General features: G+C 43.9%; 1 protein-coding gene across 1 annotated transcript in view; it reads left to right on the top strand.

Annotated features, from left to right (window-relative positions):
* Positions 1 to 3945: 3945 nt before the first annotated feature.
* Positions 3946 to 17261, top strand: part of TDRD12 (tudor domain containing 12) — a 70395-nt gene continuing 57079 nt past the window's right edge. The window contains exons 1-5 of the mRNA XM_032486205.1: positions 3946 to 4000; positions 4142 to 4274; positions 12495 to 12653; positions 14822 to 14958; positions 16452 to 16571. Coding sequence (XP_032342096.1) covers positions 4206 to 4274; positions 12495 to 12653; positions 14822 to 14958; positions 16452 to 16571 — 485 coding nt within the window. The 5' untranslated portion in view covers positions 3946 to 4000; positions 4142 to 4205. The remainder of the gene's footprint in view (positions 4001 to 4141; positions 4275 to 12494; positions 12654 to 14821; positions 14959 to 16451; positions 16572 to 17261) is intronic.

Raw genomic sequence — 17261 nt, 5'->3', positions numbered from 1 at the left:
GGAATACGTCCAGATCAGTGGTTCTCACCCCAGGCACTTTTGCCCTTCGGAAGCATTTGGCAACGTCTGGAAACATTTCTGGTTGTCACAACTGAGAGTAAGATGCTACCACCACCTAGTGGGGAGAGGCCAGGGACACAGTTTAATATCCTACAATGCACAGGACAGCCAACCACGACGAAGAATCATCTGGCCAAGGTTGAGAAATTCTGATCTAGAAGAAAGTCTGTTGTCTTCAGTAAATGGTTCCAACATATAAAATTTGAGAACCACAAATCCGTTGGCATTCCATCTGGCTTCTGAATCTATAGTTCTCCTTACTGACTTTTGGCCTGGGGCCTAATATTCTTTCATTCTCACAGAAAATAGAATGTCATCGTCGAAAGAGACCTCAGTGAACATGACTTTGCTCGTGAGAAAACTGAGAAACAGATTCACACAGCTAGTTAGTGCCATAGCCAGGAGCAGGACCGGATTCTTTTTCCAGCAGGTGGCATATGTTGCCTGTCACCAAAAGCAGAAGTCTGAACACATATGCCCATCACATCTTGGGATTATAGTCACTAAGGAAACCACAGGACAGCCAGGCACTGGGTAGGACAGTGCTTTACTCACACAGAGGAGGCAGAGTAAGGTCAGCTTCTGAATGACCTCCATAAGAATCCAAAACTGGGCTGGCATCAATATTTCAGGCTAATGTGTCTTTGTCCTTCCAGTTCTTTGTTAATAAAAGTAAAACAGGAGTGCCCTATAATATGAGGGGATGCAAATAAAAGGAGACTTCTGAGGGATAATTTGGGGGGGGAAACCTCATGTATGGGTACATATAGTTATTTCATAGTTTCTCCTCTCTCCTCAAACCCCTGTTTTTTCAGCCTCTCTGCAGCTTCTGACAGTTTTCCACTCCTGCTTGCTCCCCCTTAGCCACTCCTCCTCTGTCTTCTTTAATTTCATCTGTAACTGACCTTTAGATGTGAGGGTACCCCAGTACTTGTTCTCAGACCCTCTTCTCTCCTAGGGTGATGTAAGTGACTTCTAGGTCATGTCCTTTAAAAAGGAACCTGCTTGCCCTGCACTTTGTCTTTTCCTTTGTCACTGGCCGGAGGTGGTGGCAACTGGAACAGCTACCTTGGACCCAGAGACAGAAGCCAGATGTCGGCAGAACTGCCTGCCAGACTTGGACTCCTCACCACTTGCTTGTTATGTGAAGAAAAAAAGAAAAGAAAATACTGTTGGCAAAGATGTAGAGAAAAGGGAACCCCTGTGCACTGTTGATAGGAATGTAAACTGGTATAGCCACTAGGGAAAACAGTATGGAGAGTCCTCAAAAAAAAAAAAAAAAAAAAAGAACTATTATATGATACCCACTTCTGGGTGTGTATCTGAAGGGAGGGAAATCACTGTCCTAAAGAGATACCTACCCCCATGCTCCCTGCAGCACTCTTTACAATAGCCAGACATGGAAACAACCTAAGTATCCACTGACAGATGACTGGACAAAGACCGTGTGAGATATACATGTCAATATATGATGGAATACTATTCAGTCATACGAGGGAGGAAATCCTGACATTTGTGACAACATGGATGGACCTTGAGGGCATTATGCTAAGTGAAATAAGTCAAATACTGTATTATCTCACTTATATGTGGAATCTGAAAAAAAAACTCATAGAAACAGAGATCAGATTTATCGTTGCCTGAGATGGGGGTAGGAGTGGGGGGTTGTGAAGGTGGTCAAAAGATTTAATCTTTCAGTTATAAGATAAATAAGTTCTAGGGATGTAATGTACAACATGATGAGTGTAGTTAACAGTACCGTATGGTGTATTTGGAAACTGTTAAAAGCGTGGATCTTAAAAGTTATCACAAGGGGAAAAAATTTTGTAACTGTGTGGTGATGGATGTTAAATACACTTACTATGGTAATCATTTCACAATATATACATAGATCAAACCATTATGTTGTACACTTTAGATGTTATATGTCAATTATTTCTCAACTAAAACTGGAAAATTAAGCTCTAGTTATAAAAGTTATTTAAAAACAATTCTGCAAGAAGGCTAAAAATAAAAAGAGGGAAACACAAAGCAAGAAGAGCTTAGAGTATTAATCAGAAGGGATGGACTTTGACAATATACAGTTAAAAATGAAGATACGAGAATCTTGTGTGAATAGCACAGTATTGGGCTATGAAAACAATACATTAGAAACGAGGATAATGTGACATGTATAATATTAGTGGGAACCATGAACAAGGCCTTCTCTGATAGACCAAGTCCGTAAGAGATAACTGAGGTGTCTAGGAAAACCCCTGCGCAGACACCGGGCTTCAGTTTTTGGGTTGAATGCCATAATTGCAATGTTCATTCCCTCTCAATTTATGCAAAAATGTGTAAGAGACAAAACTTCAAAAGTCTTTTAAAGTTGGGATTTCAGCACCTACATTAGTAAATGAAATTAGTCTGTAATTGTTTGTGTTATCTTTGTCAGATTTTGGTAGCAGAATTTAACCATCTTATACAAATGCATTGAGAATCTTTCCATCTTTTTATGTTTCATCTTCTTATCTTTTCACCAGTTTCAAAGTGCTTCCCACTAGTTGCAGGGAGAGGGACAGGTAGAGATATTGACCCCCTTTAGCCTCAAAAGGCCTAAGTGGCTGGAGCACAGTGAACCCCCGTTGCAGCAGTCTTGACTCCACATCCCAGTAAGATGTATAAATATTTTTATTTTCTGTGAGCCATGCTGTGAAAACGTTTGGGAAACACCATATGGTAGCATGGCATTTAGTCAAAGGAAAAAAGTGTTGACCCCATACTAAAAACTGGGAGAGGGCTGTATTCTGCATCTTCTTTGGGGCTTGGGAAATGTCTCTGGGACCTCCCGTTTAAATCGGATCTGGTCCTTCCCCATTTTTTAATAAGGTCTGGAGATTTCAGTTAAGTTGGTCCTGCCAGGTGCCTGATTGGGGGTGAGGCTCCGTTAGCCCAATTCAGCAACAGGTGAATTTCATATACTTCGCAGCTGTGTTTTCCTCCTGATGGGCACTCAGCACAGCTCTCCTCTCCAACTCTCCTGCCTGAGACTTTAAGCACGTTTCCTTGACCTTGTGAACTCAAACTTACTTTAAAACTGGTTGCTTTTGTGAGTATTCTGTTTCCCAAGTATATAACCTCACGATTGCCATGCTCTTTCTAAACGGGAGCAATCTTTTGCCATCTTGTTGGTTCCTTTACTAGCAAATTAACACAATTTGACAAGAGCTTAAGACATTTTGTTTTTTCACAGTTGAAATATTAAAGAATTCATCTAGGCCACCTAGGCCCAGCACATTTAAAAAAAAACTATGGGTTCCTTTGACTTTTAAGAAATATTCTCTCACTTCGTTGTTTGTTGGCTTATTCAAGTGTTGGAGAGTCCTGAGATTGTAGTAAAAGCTAACCCTCCTTGAGCGCTTCTTGGGTGTCTTTTGTTTCACATAGTGTGACCTCATCTAATTCTGAGAACTACTGAGTCCCAATTTTCAGGTGAGAAACCGCAGGTATCCAAGTGTTGAAAATTTAGAGAACCCTGTAGTGATTTAACAACAACAAAAAATACACAAGGCCGGGGATCAGGGACTCTTCCTCACCCCCAAGGCAGCCATGTGGACGCTGGCCAAGAAGGAAAGGGTAAGGGTCTCCTAGGCAGCCACCCAGCTCCATGGCTCCACGGGACGGGTAAGATCTGGACGCGCGCGTCCCTGTGCGCCCTGAGGGTCGCGGGCCCGGGAGCGAGCCACGTGACACCCCGCGGCTCCGCCACAGCCCGCCCCCGCAGCCCCGCCCGGCCCGCAGCTCCGCCCACCCCGCCCCACCCTGTCCCCTGCGCGGGGCGGCGGCAGTTGTCTGGGCGGTTGGCTCACCACGCGGTTTGTGGAATCTTCGAGGCTCGCTCGAGCTGAGGCTGAGCGTGCCCGCTGCGGCGTCTAGTTTGGAGGACGGCGCGTCGTCTGCGGTGCGTAGTGTGCGGGCGGAGGCTGCAGGGCTGGAGCCTGAAGCTGGGCGCGCGGGCTCCGCGGTGCTGACCTGGGGACAAGGTGCGGTCTCCACGGAGGGAGGAGGCCGGCAGTGCATGAGACCCTGATTTCACTCTCAGAGTTCATTGCGAGTGAGCAGCAACCGGGAGGCCAGAACAGGGGCGCGGCCGCGGCGGTGCGCATATGCTCGGGGCGAGTTCATCCGGTGGCCCGAGAGGCGCGGGGAAGATGCTCCAGGTCCTGGTGCTGAAGGTGAGCGAACGCAAAGCCCGGGGCCCGGCCGGTCACCGGCTTCCCGCTCAGGGTCCGCCCAGCGTGCGGACCCGCGGGAAGGGGTGCCGGATGAGACCCCGAACTCTTAGTTTCAGATAAACAACCAAAAATTTTAGTTCAGGTGTGTCCCATACAGTATTTGGGACATACTTAGAGTAAAAAGTTATTCGTTGTTTCTCTGAAATTCAGATTTAACTAAGTGTCCTGTATTTAGAACCTCAGGGGGAGGGACGGGCTCTGACCCCTTCTCCCACGCACCCTGTCTGGGGTCGGCGCTGGGTGAGGGCCGTTTTGCGCGCCCGCTCCATCGGACACGGAGACTCTGACCTTTTCCCTCCCTGGACGCAGATCCTCTCCGGCGGGTCCCCAACCCCGTTGGACAGCGTATTTTCCATCCAAGCACATGTCGGTCCCGGCCTTACTCGTGGGGACCCGTGCCCTCTCGCGCCGCAGGACGCTGGCGGCCACCCCTTCCCTACGCAGGCGCCTCGGGGCTCGCCCGAAATGGGGCCTGCAGAGCTACCCGGACAGCTGCAGCTTCTCCTTTGAGTCTGCTGAGAGCTGCTCCGCAGTGGTGCTGGAGATTGGGAAGGCGTAGTGCCTTCAACGATGTTCTTGGAGAAAGGAGTTTTCGCAAACCTGAGCAAAGGGGGTGGATTTTGGGTACTGGGAAAAGGAAATATAAATAACTTTTTTTAAAAAAAGGTTACATTTAAGTGGGTAGAGCAGAGACATGATAGCATTTAAAAAAGCATCAACTCTCCTCCTGTTTTATTTAATTTATACCAGCAGAGATTCACAAGCGTTTGAAGCAACTGATTCATACGGAGGATTTGCTCTCGGACCTTTAGGATTTTCAGATACAGGTGGCAAGCTCCTCTTTACCATCCTCCCTAAATACACTAGTCCGATTTCTCCTTAGAAACACAAAGCTCTTTCAAGGGATGCAGATGCTGCCATGTGCAAATCCACTGAGGCAGAACTTTGGAACGAGTTGCTGGACTCTCACTGCCTCTAGTTTGGAAACCCCTTTTTACTCAGCTAGACCCAAGAACCCTTTTCTCTACCCTCTTAGTTCTGATCTGCCTCCACTGCCGGTTCTTTCCGTGCTCACACTCAGCAAATTTTCTATGCAATATAGGAGTATTTTTCAAGTGTGGTACTGGTACTAGCTGTAATTTTCCAGATTAATTTAGCTTTTACAGGGATAAATTTTTTTCCTCCAAGAGTCTGACAACAGATGAGTGGGTAAGTAAAATGTAGTATACATGCAAGGCAGGAGTATTCAGCTTTAAAAAGAAAGGAAATTCTGAAACCTGATACAGCGTGGATGAATCCTGAGGACACCATATTAAGTGAAGTAAACCAGAAGCAAAAGGACAAGTATTGTTTGATTCCACTTACATGAGGTTCCTAGACTAGTCAAATTTATAAAGACAAAAAGTAGAACAGTGGTTGCCAGGGGCAGAGGGGAGGGGAGAATGGAGAGTTACTGTTTAATGAGTGTAGAGTTTCAGTTTTGCAAGATGAAAAAAGTTCTGGAAATGGATGGCGACCATGTAGCACAACAGGATGAATGTAGTTGTGCCACTGACTCTGGTTAAGATGGTAAATTTCATGTGTTTTTTTAATCACGATCAAAAATAAATTAAGAAAGTTTGACAGTTACGTATTTGTAACATGTTTTAGAAATAAAAACATCACGCCTAGCATTGCAAACCTGTGGAGATGAGGCTAAAGAAGGTGTTGTTTAAAAATGTGTGTTGAAGAAGCAGCCCAGGCCATACGCAGTTGGGTCGGGAAGTGAGGAAGGCAGAATGCAGTGAGACCCAGAGGGGCTGCAGAGGAGAAAAGAATTAGCTACGTCATCCTTGATCAGAAAGGTGGTCAGCACAGGGACAGCCTCAAGACCATTAGTCTTCCAGTCAAGACTACAGGATAGGTTCAGGTGTGTCCTGTTTTGCGACAGGACCATCTGCAGTTCAGGACAGCTAGGCATGAACCCTTCCAGGGGACAGCTTGTGCCAGGAGGGGTGGCAGAAGAAGCTAAAGAAGCCTTAGAAACACAGATGAAATCCTGAAAGCTGCAGGCTGTGACCTCACTCGTGTGAAAACAGCTGTTCTGCTGGCTGACCTGTGTGACTTCAGTACTGTCAGTGAAATCACAGAATTTCTGGAGTGGTTTTCCTGCGAGAGCTGCTTACCAGGTAGCTGCTTTGCCCAGAGGACGCTGGGTTGTGATTGAAGCAGTAATTGTCCAGGGACTTCTCAGGCCAGCGTGGCCAAAAATGGGCCAAGTATTATTTAGAAAAGAAAGGGGACCAAAATTTTATGTGGGTAGTATTTTTCAATTGGAATAATCTAGATATCCAGGGGAAAAAAATCTATAAAGCTAATGCCCGCAGTGTGGGCCACACTGCCTTGTGGTGCTGAGGGTAAGCAGCAGGCTTCAAATGTGGTGTAAGAGGTTGCGGTGGGAGAAATTGTGAGCCCATCCCCACCTGGTAAAGTGCACGGAAGAAATTGCAACTTGAACCACTTGTTCTGAACTGAAACTGAACCTGGCCTCCTTTTTTTAGGTTTTAGAAGCAGATTCTTTTTTTAAATTGAAGTACAGAAAATTACAATGTGTCCATTTCTGGTGTACACTCTGTCTGAGTCATGCCTGTACATACAACCATACATACATATGTTTTCATATTCTTTTTCATTGAAGATTCTTATAAGATATTAAATATAGTTCCCTGTGCTATACAGAAGAAACTCTTTTAAAATCTGTTTTTATATATAATGGCTAACATTTGTAAATCTCAAACTCCCAAGTTTATCCCCCCATGCCCAGTAACCATAAGATTGTTTACTGTGTCTGCGAGTCTGTTTCTGTTTTGTAGATGAGTTCATAGTGTCCTCTTTTTTCTTTTCTTTTAGATTCCACATCTGATATGTGGTATTTTTCTTTCTCTTTCTGGCTTACTTTGCATAGAATGACAGTCTCTGGGTCATCCATGTTGCTGCAAATGACATTATTTTATTCTCTTTTATAACTGAGTAGTATCCCATTGTATAAATAAACCACAACTTCTTAGTCATCTGCCAGTGGACATTTAGGTTGGTTCCATGTCTTGGCTATTGTATATAGTGCTGCTATGAACATTAGGGTGCATCTGTCTTTTCAAATTAGAGTTCCCTCTGAATATATACCCAGAAGTGAGGTTGCTGATACAAGTAGATTTTTTTTTTAATGGAACATTCTAGCAACTTCAAAGTATCTATGATCCCTTAAAAATTTTTTATAAACATCTTTCCTCAACTTGATGTTTTGAAGATTTTCTAACATAAAAACAAGTTATAAAACAAGTATTGAGAATAACCATATACTCTACACCTAGATTCAACAGTTATCGTACTTGCATATTTCTTTATAAATATATGTATATAAAAGTGTTTTCTTTCTTTTGCTGAACCATTGGAGAATTAGTGGTGGCCTCCAAATACTTATGCATGTGTGTCCTAAGAACAAAGACTTTCTCTTACATAACCACAATTACCACACATGAAAAATGTAACACTGATAAAACACTGTTTTCTAGTATATAGTCCATACTCAAATTTCTCCAGTTGTGCCAATAATATATTCTATAGTATGTTTACTCTGATCCAGTATCCAATCAAAAATTATATATTGCATTTAATTGTCACGGCCTTTCAGTCTCTTTTAATTTGGGTCAGTTCCCTGTTTTTGTTTTTGTATCTCTGATGTCATAGAAATTTGTGAAGAGTAGGGGCAGTTGCTTTGCAAAATATCCTTCAAGTTGGATTTTTCTGTTTTCTCATGGTTGTGGTCAGGTTCAACATTTTTAGTAAAAACACTGCACACATCAGAGGACAAGAAGCTTTTTTAAAAAATCATTACTTTTGATTAAAAACAATTTAAAAAGTCTAACTTTTTATTAGGAAATACTCTAGACATACAAAAAAGTATGGAAAATATTATAAACAGTTGGACATCCACATCTACTTTTGTCAGATTTTAACATTTTGCCATATTTGCCTCACATCTTTTTTACCCATAAATTTTAATTATTTTTAACGTAGAATTGTGTGATGATTTTGAAAAATGCATGGTCATGTAATCATCACCACAATCAAAATACAGAACGGTTCCATCACCCCCCAGAGTGACTCTGTGCTTCTTTGTAGCCATTTCTTTCCCTTACCTCTAGTCCTTGGTAGCTCCTCATCTGTCTTCTGTCCCTATTAGTTTTGCCTTTTCCAGAATGTCATGAAAGTGGAATTATACACATGGAATCATGCAGTATTTTGCAGCCCTTTGAGTCTGGCTGCTTTGACTTTACTGTAATGCGTTGGAGAATCATCTGTGTTGTGGCACGTGTCAGTGTCTTTTAAGCCACTGTGAGTAGTTTTCCGTTGAATGGATATGTGACAGTTTATGCAGGCACCAGTTGAAGGCCTTTTGAGTTTGTTTCTGGATGGGGGAGAATTATAAATAAAGCTGCTGGAAACTTTGCAAACAGATTTTTGTGTGAATGTAAGTATTCATTTCATGGCTAAATAAGTAAGGTTACCTGTATGTTTAATTTTGTGAGAAACATTTTCAAAGTAACTGTACCATTTTGCATTCCCATAAGCACGTGCTTGTTTGCCACCCATCCTTCCGTCTTTTTTTTTTTGTCAAGTATCTTTTCAGATCTGCCCATTCTTCTAACTGGGTGATTAGCTTTCTTATTATTGAGTTTGTAGTGTTCTTCATATAATCTGGATGAAGTTTCTTCATTGGATATGTGATTTGTAAATATTTTCTCCCAGTATGTGGCTTACCTTTTCTCCCTCTTAACAATGTCTTTCAAAGAGCAGAAGTTTTAAATTTGGATTAAGACCAATGTATTAATTTTTGCTTATAGAATTATACTTTTGGTGTTATATCTTAAAAAATCTTTGTAGCCCACAGTCACAAAGATTTCCCCCATGTCTTACAGACTTTTTTTTAAAAAATGCATTTTATTTGTTTTTTGGGGGGATTGGGGGTAATTAGATTTGTTTATTTGTTTGTTTATTGATCTGTTTATTATTTAAATGGAGGTACTGGAGATTGAACCCAGGACCTTGTGCGTGCTAAGCATGCATGCTACCACTGAGCTATACCCACCCTCCCTAGCTAGTTGACTTCCTTGCCCTGCCTCCGCACTTCCAGGGTTTCCGGGGCTTTTTGAGCTACTTTTTTAAATAAAATAAATCTTCAGGAAAGGGAAAAAGAGCTACAATAGAACAAAACAAAAACATAACAGCTTTGACTTGGGGGCTCCACACCTCAATCTGGGCCCCATGGGTCCAGGCTGGGGCAGTGTTTCAGTTTTTAGTTGTAGAATTAACCTTTTCCGAAGGTTGGTTGGTTTTATAGTTTCCATTTGTTATGTGAGATTCTCCTTTTTAAAAAACAAACTCACTGTAGCCATCTTATCCTTAAGTTTTTGAACATCATATTTATAATTGCTTTTAAGTCCTGCCTGTTCAGGTCAACATCCGGGCAGTCTGGGTTCACTTTCTGTCGGCTGGATGCCTTGGGCATGTAGCACACTCTGCTTTCTCAGCCTGCCTGGCGTTGCCCATGCTATGCTGGGTATGGTGATGGGGAGCCACTGTTTGCCTCGCCTGCTGTGGAGCACCTCTTCGGTTTTGCCTTGTTGATAGAGCACTTTCTCTTTGTTTTGCAACACGGTCTTTACTCCTTAGGCCTGGCCCTGCAGGGTTCTGTGGGGACCCTGAGGTGCTCACAGAGCCTTCTTAACTTGGCAGGACTCTTGCTCCAAACTCCATTTTCCTGTGATGGGTGTCAAGAGAGGATCAAAGCTGGACACTGGTTGAAGCAGTGAAAACAGATTTTAGTCAGTGACTGTTGACAGTAGGGGAGGGAGCTGAGCTCCATTCCTATTCGTGTAGAGGTAACTGGGCACGTCAAAGGGAGAGTGGGGGTGAGAGGGGGCTCCAGTGGGAAGTTGACAGAGGACGGGTCAGTGATGAGCAGCTGTGTCCGCTCGCTGTGGACGTCAGGCTTCTGGCTTTCCACAGAGCCTGGGAGACCCGGCCTGTCCTTTCAGGTCCCCGGGAAGGACTGCTCCTGAGTAGTAGGAGATAGATGCAAATCACAAAGGGACAGGGAGGATCCACAAGTGAAGCCCTTCTAGGACATGCTGAGGGAAAGGAAGGTCAGGGACCTAGGTCAGGGTGTTGGCTGGGACAGAAGTCATTCTCCCAGCAGCCTTGAGCTTTCCCAGCAGGCGGCATTTAGGAGGGACGCGGCCTGATTCTGCTGGCTCTGGGTGGCCTCTTGGTGTCCAGAGCCCTGCGGTTCTCTTGGGCCTTCCTGCCATCTCTTCTCTCAGGACTCCCTGGAGCCTCACCTGTGCTGTTCAGGCTCTGCCAAGGATTTGAGGGGTTTCTGTATGCAGACTTCAGGGCTCTCCCCTCTGCGGCTTTTTCAGAATTTCTCCCCTTCATTTACAGCTGCTCTGGCAGCCCCAGCTCTGTTCTCAGGTCCCTGAAGCCACAAATATGGTGGCTTTCTGCTTGAGTTGTGCTCCGACCACCTGGACTGGGGACTTTTCTCAGCAAAAAGCTGTATATACACATGGGTCTCACCCAGTGATGTTACCGAGTCCAAACTCATTCTGCTCGCTGCATGGCGGGCCAGTAAATCGGGAGATGAGGTGTTGGGGCAAGGAATAATGACTTTATTCGGAAAGCAAGCAGACCAAGAGGATGGCCAACTGCTGTCTTGGAGAACCATCCTACTCAAGTCAGAATTCAGGCTCCTTTTATTCTAAAAAGGGAGAGGGTGTGCTTGGTTGTTGCATACTTCTTGGTGTAGGAATTCTTTGTTCTTGCAGCTGTCCATGTGGGTCAGATCATGGTGTCCCTGTAAACCTCCAAGAAAGCTATGTTATTTTCCATTCTGCACTTTGTTATCTTTATATAAGCGCAAAGGTGTTAACATCCTTAATGGTCAGAGCCTTGAGAATAGGCTCTCCTGTATATTTCAGGCTAAAGGCAACATTGTTTTACAAAAGGTGGAGAGCTGGCAAGACTAAGCCTGGAAAACAGGGCACAGGGTTAAAGCCAAAGAAACAGATCTAATATGGAGTCAGATTTGTTCTTTTCTGTTACAGTGACATCTCCTCCTTCCAAGGACTGAATCTCCTACCTGCTTTTGGTCTCTCTTCAGTGCCTTCAAATTGTTTTTCTGATTTTTTTTTCCAGATTTATCATTGTGACTTGCAGGTGGCTTAGTCCATAAAAACCACTCTGCCGTTACTGGAACTAGAATGGCCAGCCGTTCTTTCTTCCAACTATTTATTATAAAAATGTTCACACATTCTGAAAAATAGAAGGAATACTGTTGTGAACACCAGTACTCCTGTCCCCTGCTGTCTGGGCTCCAAAATCTTGGGATACCATTGCTTTCAGGCCCTTTCAGTCAGCAGGAAATACATTTGAAAAATCATGAGTTCTTATTAATAATTTCAGTTCAAATTTAACTTCTCATATGATGCTTGTATCTTTTCTCTAACGATGAAGAAGATTGACTAGAAGAGATAACAAGATTCATTGAGAGAAGTCAGGCTTTCAGCCCCCTCCCTCCTACCCCATTCCTGGCTCCTCTGTAGGGAGGAGTCGTTTCGGTTTATCTGCCATAATTTCTTTCTGTTAATGGGAACAGAATGTATGTATATTCGTATTTCCTTCTCTTTCTTATGAAAGACAAATACTAAAAACGCTGCTCTGAATCTTGTGTTTGTATTATATTACAGGTGTTTCCAAAATACGGGAGATCAAGGGCATTGATTTCTGTTTGCTTTCTGAGTCACAGCACGTAATTTTAAATTACTTACATATTATTGATTACTTATTTTAGAATTTTGTCCTTGCGTCTTTTTATCTTTTTTCCAGCTTTACTGAAATATAATTGACACATAACGTAAGTTTAAGGGGTACAACCTGATGATTTGATATACATTTGTATTGAGGGCCTTTTATCCTCGGTCTGACCATTTAAGACAGAAGTATTCATCAAAAATTTGTTAGATTGCTTAAATTAGGAACAGTTATCATGACTCTAAGGTTCATTATCTTATGGTTCTACTTTTAAATCATGCATTGTTTTGTCTTTCTAAAATTTTACAGATTGAAGATCCAGGTTGCTTCTGGGTTGTTATAAAAGGGTGCAGTCCCTTTTTAGATCATGAAGTTGACTATCAAAAACTCAATAGTGCCATGAATGACTTCTATAACAGTATATGTCAAGATATAGAAATAAAACCATTAATGTTGGAAGAAGGACAGGTATGTATCTAAATGTGCTTTAAATACCATTTAAATACCATTCAAAATGTAGAATATTTTGGCAACTAAGACGATAACTTTTAGAGTGTTTTAATTGCTTACAATCATTGCATTATGTAGGTTCTTTCGGTTGCCCAGGAGTTGGGCTGGTCATGGAGAGTGGCAGCTGTGTAACAGGAGATGGAATGTCATCTTAAGTCAGGCAATGGGGCCATCCTTCTGGGGCTGGGCACCAGAGGATTATTGTAGATTCATCACGGTGTAGGGACCTTAGCACAGTGAGCGTGGGGCTTTCCAGTCTAGGGCCAGTGCGTCCCTTTCGGTTGCCCATGACTTTGGCCAGCTTGTGCTGCTTTGTTTTCCACCCTCTGCGTCGTGGTCCCTCCTTCCTTTCCTGCAGCCTCAGCTCCGTGCTCAGTGTCTGCTTCTCTCTGCAGGTCAGTCATTTCTCAGAAGAGTGGATTTTTATAATAGCATGATAGGAGATTTATCAACTCTTTATGAGAAATATTAGAAATAATTTGAATTCCTCACCCAAATAGTCATTAATAATACTATTTTTTTTCCATGCCATTGACTTGTTGAAGAAATGAAACTAGTAGGTCAGTTGTCCCTTTAAAATATTCCACCTTTTGGGTAGCCTGACTGCTTCCTTGTGGTGGTGGTGGTGGTGGTGAACTTTTCCCTGTGTCCCCTGTATTTCCTGTGGACTGATAACTATAAAGCTTCTATTTGATTCAGGGTCACTTTTTCCCCCCAAGAATGATTGGAGCTGTGAGGATCACCTGGTATTGAATTGGAGAGTGTGTCACTTTTGGTGACACTGAGATTGCTGGTGGGGGGCAGGTGGTGGCAGCCGAGCCCTCCCTCACGGTGCCCTTCGGCTTTTCATGTAACACTTGTGCCATCCAGTGACACCACTGCCCAGACCGGTTCTCCCGTTTAAAAGCTGGCAAATGGTCATTTACGCGTTCTCTCTGCATCCACGACCTGGAATTCTCCTTAGAGAACCCTCCCTCATCTGTTGGGTGGTTTGGCTGCCGGAAATAACACGTTCACCCTGGAAGGGTGGAAGGATTGCCTGACCCTTTCCCTTGTCAAGTTTCAGCATGGTGCTTTCTGCCTCGTTGTCTGTATCGGTGTCCAGAGATTTGTTTTATTTCTCCCCTCTTTCTTGTCATTTTTAAGTACCATATTGAATTCCTGGCTTTTAATTTTAATTTAATATTCATCAGTTATAATCATTGTTCTTGGTGCTTAAATTATCTCATTTTTGGCTAGTGGAAGCCCTGGTCTGTTGCCTTTTCAAAGTTGACTGGTTGTGTGAGTTATTAACTACAAATTTTTGTGATTTAAGTGTTAAAACAGAAACATCCTCCATCCTTTGGCAGAATTTCTCTTGGATTATTTGAGTTTCGAATTATATGAGGCTCTCAAGAAACCATTCCTTGCAGAAGTGTCTGCACTGTATTTTCCAACTTCAGGTCTCGAGGGCAGGGATCTCCAGTGGTCCACTTCGGTCCTGTTGGGCACAACTCTGTCCACTGGGCCACTTTATGAGCCTGGGGGCAAGTTTGCCTGTCTGTGGCCAGCAGTCCTGTGGGACAGTCGAGTGCCAAGCGCTGTCACTGCAGCAAGGATATTTCCCTCTGACGGGCTGCAGGCATTTACTTATTTAGTCATTTGCCGAGTAGTTTTTGAAGACTTGGTACATGCCAAGCACTGTTCTCAGTGGTGGGAACATGGCAGTAAACAAAAAGACGAAAATCCCCATTGTCGTGGTGTGGACGTCCAGCCGTGCAGATAGTGAACAGTGAGCAGGGAAGCTGAGTCTGGGGTAGCAGTTTCACATCGGCCTGGCACGTGATTGACAATCTGTGGCAAGCTTTGCTTTTCTGATTTAAGGAGATAAAGTAGTGCATTTTGCTTATTTACTTTCGAAAAATGGTCCTTAGTTAAGGAGTCAAAATGATTATAGTAAGAAACACGGTGCAGGAGAGCTCAGGTGCCCTGTGTTCTTTCCCGTCAGGCAGCGTTTAGCTTGGGCAGCTGCAGCCTCCTCGCACCTGTAGGCAGAAGGTAGGCTGGGGTGACCTTGAGAGTACCTTTTGGTTCTCCCAACGTAAGACTAGCGATTTTAATGCTGCAGTTTTCTTTTTATTTTGCAGGTTTGTGTGGTTTATTGTCAGGAACTAAAGTGCTGGTGCCGGGCTGTTATTAAGTCGATTGTGTCTTCAGCAGACCATTACCTGGCAGGGTGTTTCCTTGTGGATTTTGCCAGATACATTCCAGTGAAATCCAAAAAGTACGTACGTACATATTTACTCTGCCTTCTGCTCTTTAAGGAGACAAGTGTCAGTGTTAAAGGAGGGTGTCCATTCTCCAGGTAAGGAGATAGAGGTCATAAACTGGGATATCTTTAGCTTCCAGAAGGGGAGACTTGCAGGTCCCATTTACGAGCAGTGAATGTGAGAGCAGGTGGTCAGGATGAAGACTCAGCAAGGAGACTCGGCCCTTCCGCCTTCCTGCCTGGAGGGTTAGGTGTGCTCTCAGTCCTCAGTTTGTTCAGGTGACGGAATGGGTCCCCTAGGGAGACTTGGCTTCTCTGCCTCCTGGGAGCCCTCCTCGTCTCCACAGAAGGGACAGTTTGCTGGCACAGCCTCAGGGCATATACCCCCGGTTGTTCTGTTAGTGGAGTGAGGCGTGACTGTCACAGAAGACAGGGGATGCTTCAGAGTGAGCCCTCACTGCTTCTAGAACCACATGTCACAGTTGACTGGAAACCACTGGTGTTTGTGATCATTTTTACATAGTTTCCTGTCCTAGAATAAGAGGATATCATTGTAACAAAGAAGTAAGTAAATGTGAGGACCTTTCTTCCAAAAGAGCTGTGCCAGCTGCAGAGATGCGTGTGCCCTGAGGGGCGAATCCGCAGCGGGAGGGAGGGCTCGCACACCCGGAGCTTGCATGTCTTTAAGACTAGCTTGTGATTCTGCACCTTTATTAATATAGTTGGTGTTTAAAATAACATATTTAGCTGGTTGGGGAGATTTTCTTTTAGTATTAGGAGTTTTAAGTTTAGTTTGTTTTGGGCAAGAGAATCACGTGATTCAGAGCCCAGGGAGGCCTCGAGGGGCGGTCAGTCCGGTCACCTTTTCTCAGCTGTCTGTGACCCGCCCCGCCCACCCAGGGCACCTGGGGGCCCGTTGGTGTCAAAATGGTAAGTTCAGGTGCTCTGTTGTTTGCCTGAAGAAAAATGGAAATAAAAATGTTGAAGGACTTACCTTATCAAATCTCAGTCCTCCAGCTCTTTTGTGCAGAGCTGACAAATCCTAGTTCTTAAAACATCTGCCAATTTACAGAAACTTCAAGGTAATTCTGGTTGTGTATTGGAATTGATGTTTAAAAATCTTAAATAGAATTTGCTTCCAGGTTTGTTTGTTTTTACCCGGTATTTCTCAGTCTGAGGAACCCCAGTAGACACTTTTTCTAATCCCTCCTTGCCCTGATGCCATGACATTTTAATGCTGAAGGTACACCGAATCTATTTTATGTACTATATGTATATCTGTGCTTTCTGCATAAAAAAGTAAGATTTTTTTCTCAGCCCCCAAGAACCAATTTTCACCTTGTTGGGCAAATATCTCCAAGCACTTTGCTGCTGTTGGTAGCTTTAATAGAAACAGAAGGAATTGGTTTTTGTTTATATTAAGTGTATTAATTATGTAGATGTACTTTAAAAAATACGTTCTGTATAGTTTTTCTTTATCATGGGACTGTTTCTGTCTCACTGTTAAGCATCCGAGTTGCAGTAGCAGCTTTCATGCAGCTTCCCTACAGAGCAAAAAAATTCAGACTGTACTGCACAAAACCTGCCACGTTGCACATTGACTTCTGTGAAGACAGCTCTGAGATTGCGTAAGTACAGCCTCTGGCCTTTGCGGAATCGGTAGTAAAAGCCTTACATTGAGTGCATGATGTTTGCATGGAATCGGGTCCTCTTGAGAAGCACTAAGCGGTTTCAAAGGTCTCTTTGTCCTTCGGGAGGTGTCTTATGAGTCTGTGCCAAACCCGGCGGTGCAGCCCCTTCTCTAGGGGCTGCGGCATGAGGGGTTCAGAGTGAGGCCCCAGCTCCGTGCTGTTCAGCATTTAATGTGTGTAAAAGAATTGGCGATTTTAACTTGAGTGTATGTTGAAGCTCGTTGCTTCGTGTACTCCCTTGTACGTTCAGTCTTCACAGTTGACTGTCGTTGGCATGCCTACTGTATGTGACCATTCCTCTCTTGGTAGCCAGCTAGATTGTTTCCAAACCATTTTGCACTGTACGTTCTCCTAAGAATGTAGATAAAATGTATAGATGTAGAGATGGATACGTGATGCAGGCACATGCACACATAACTGTCACACAGTCACATGCGCACACGTCTGTGCGCACACGTCTATCCCGCCTTTGGCTGTAATACTGCCAGCGTTTGTACAGGACGGGTCCCTGCACTGGGCAGGGCTGTGTCAGGGGTATGGCTGTGATCTTTGCTGTTTGGAATGGGCACTACCTGAGGTCCTGGGGGCAGCCCCATCCTCTCCCATTACTCTGCCTTCCCTCCCCTC

Source organism: Camelus ferus, chromosome 9, assembly GCF_009834535.1.
Source record: "Camelus ferus isolate YT-003-E chromosome 9, BCGSAC_Cfer_1.0, whole genome shotgun sequence".
In the NCBI taxonomy this organism is placed as follows: domain Eukaryota; kingdom Metazoa; phylum Chordata; class Mammalia; order Artiodactyla; family Camelidae; genus Camelus; species Camelus ferus.
The sequence above is the reverse complement of the archived record's forward strand: the minus strand, read 5'-3'. Positions and strand labels throughout refer to the sequence as shown.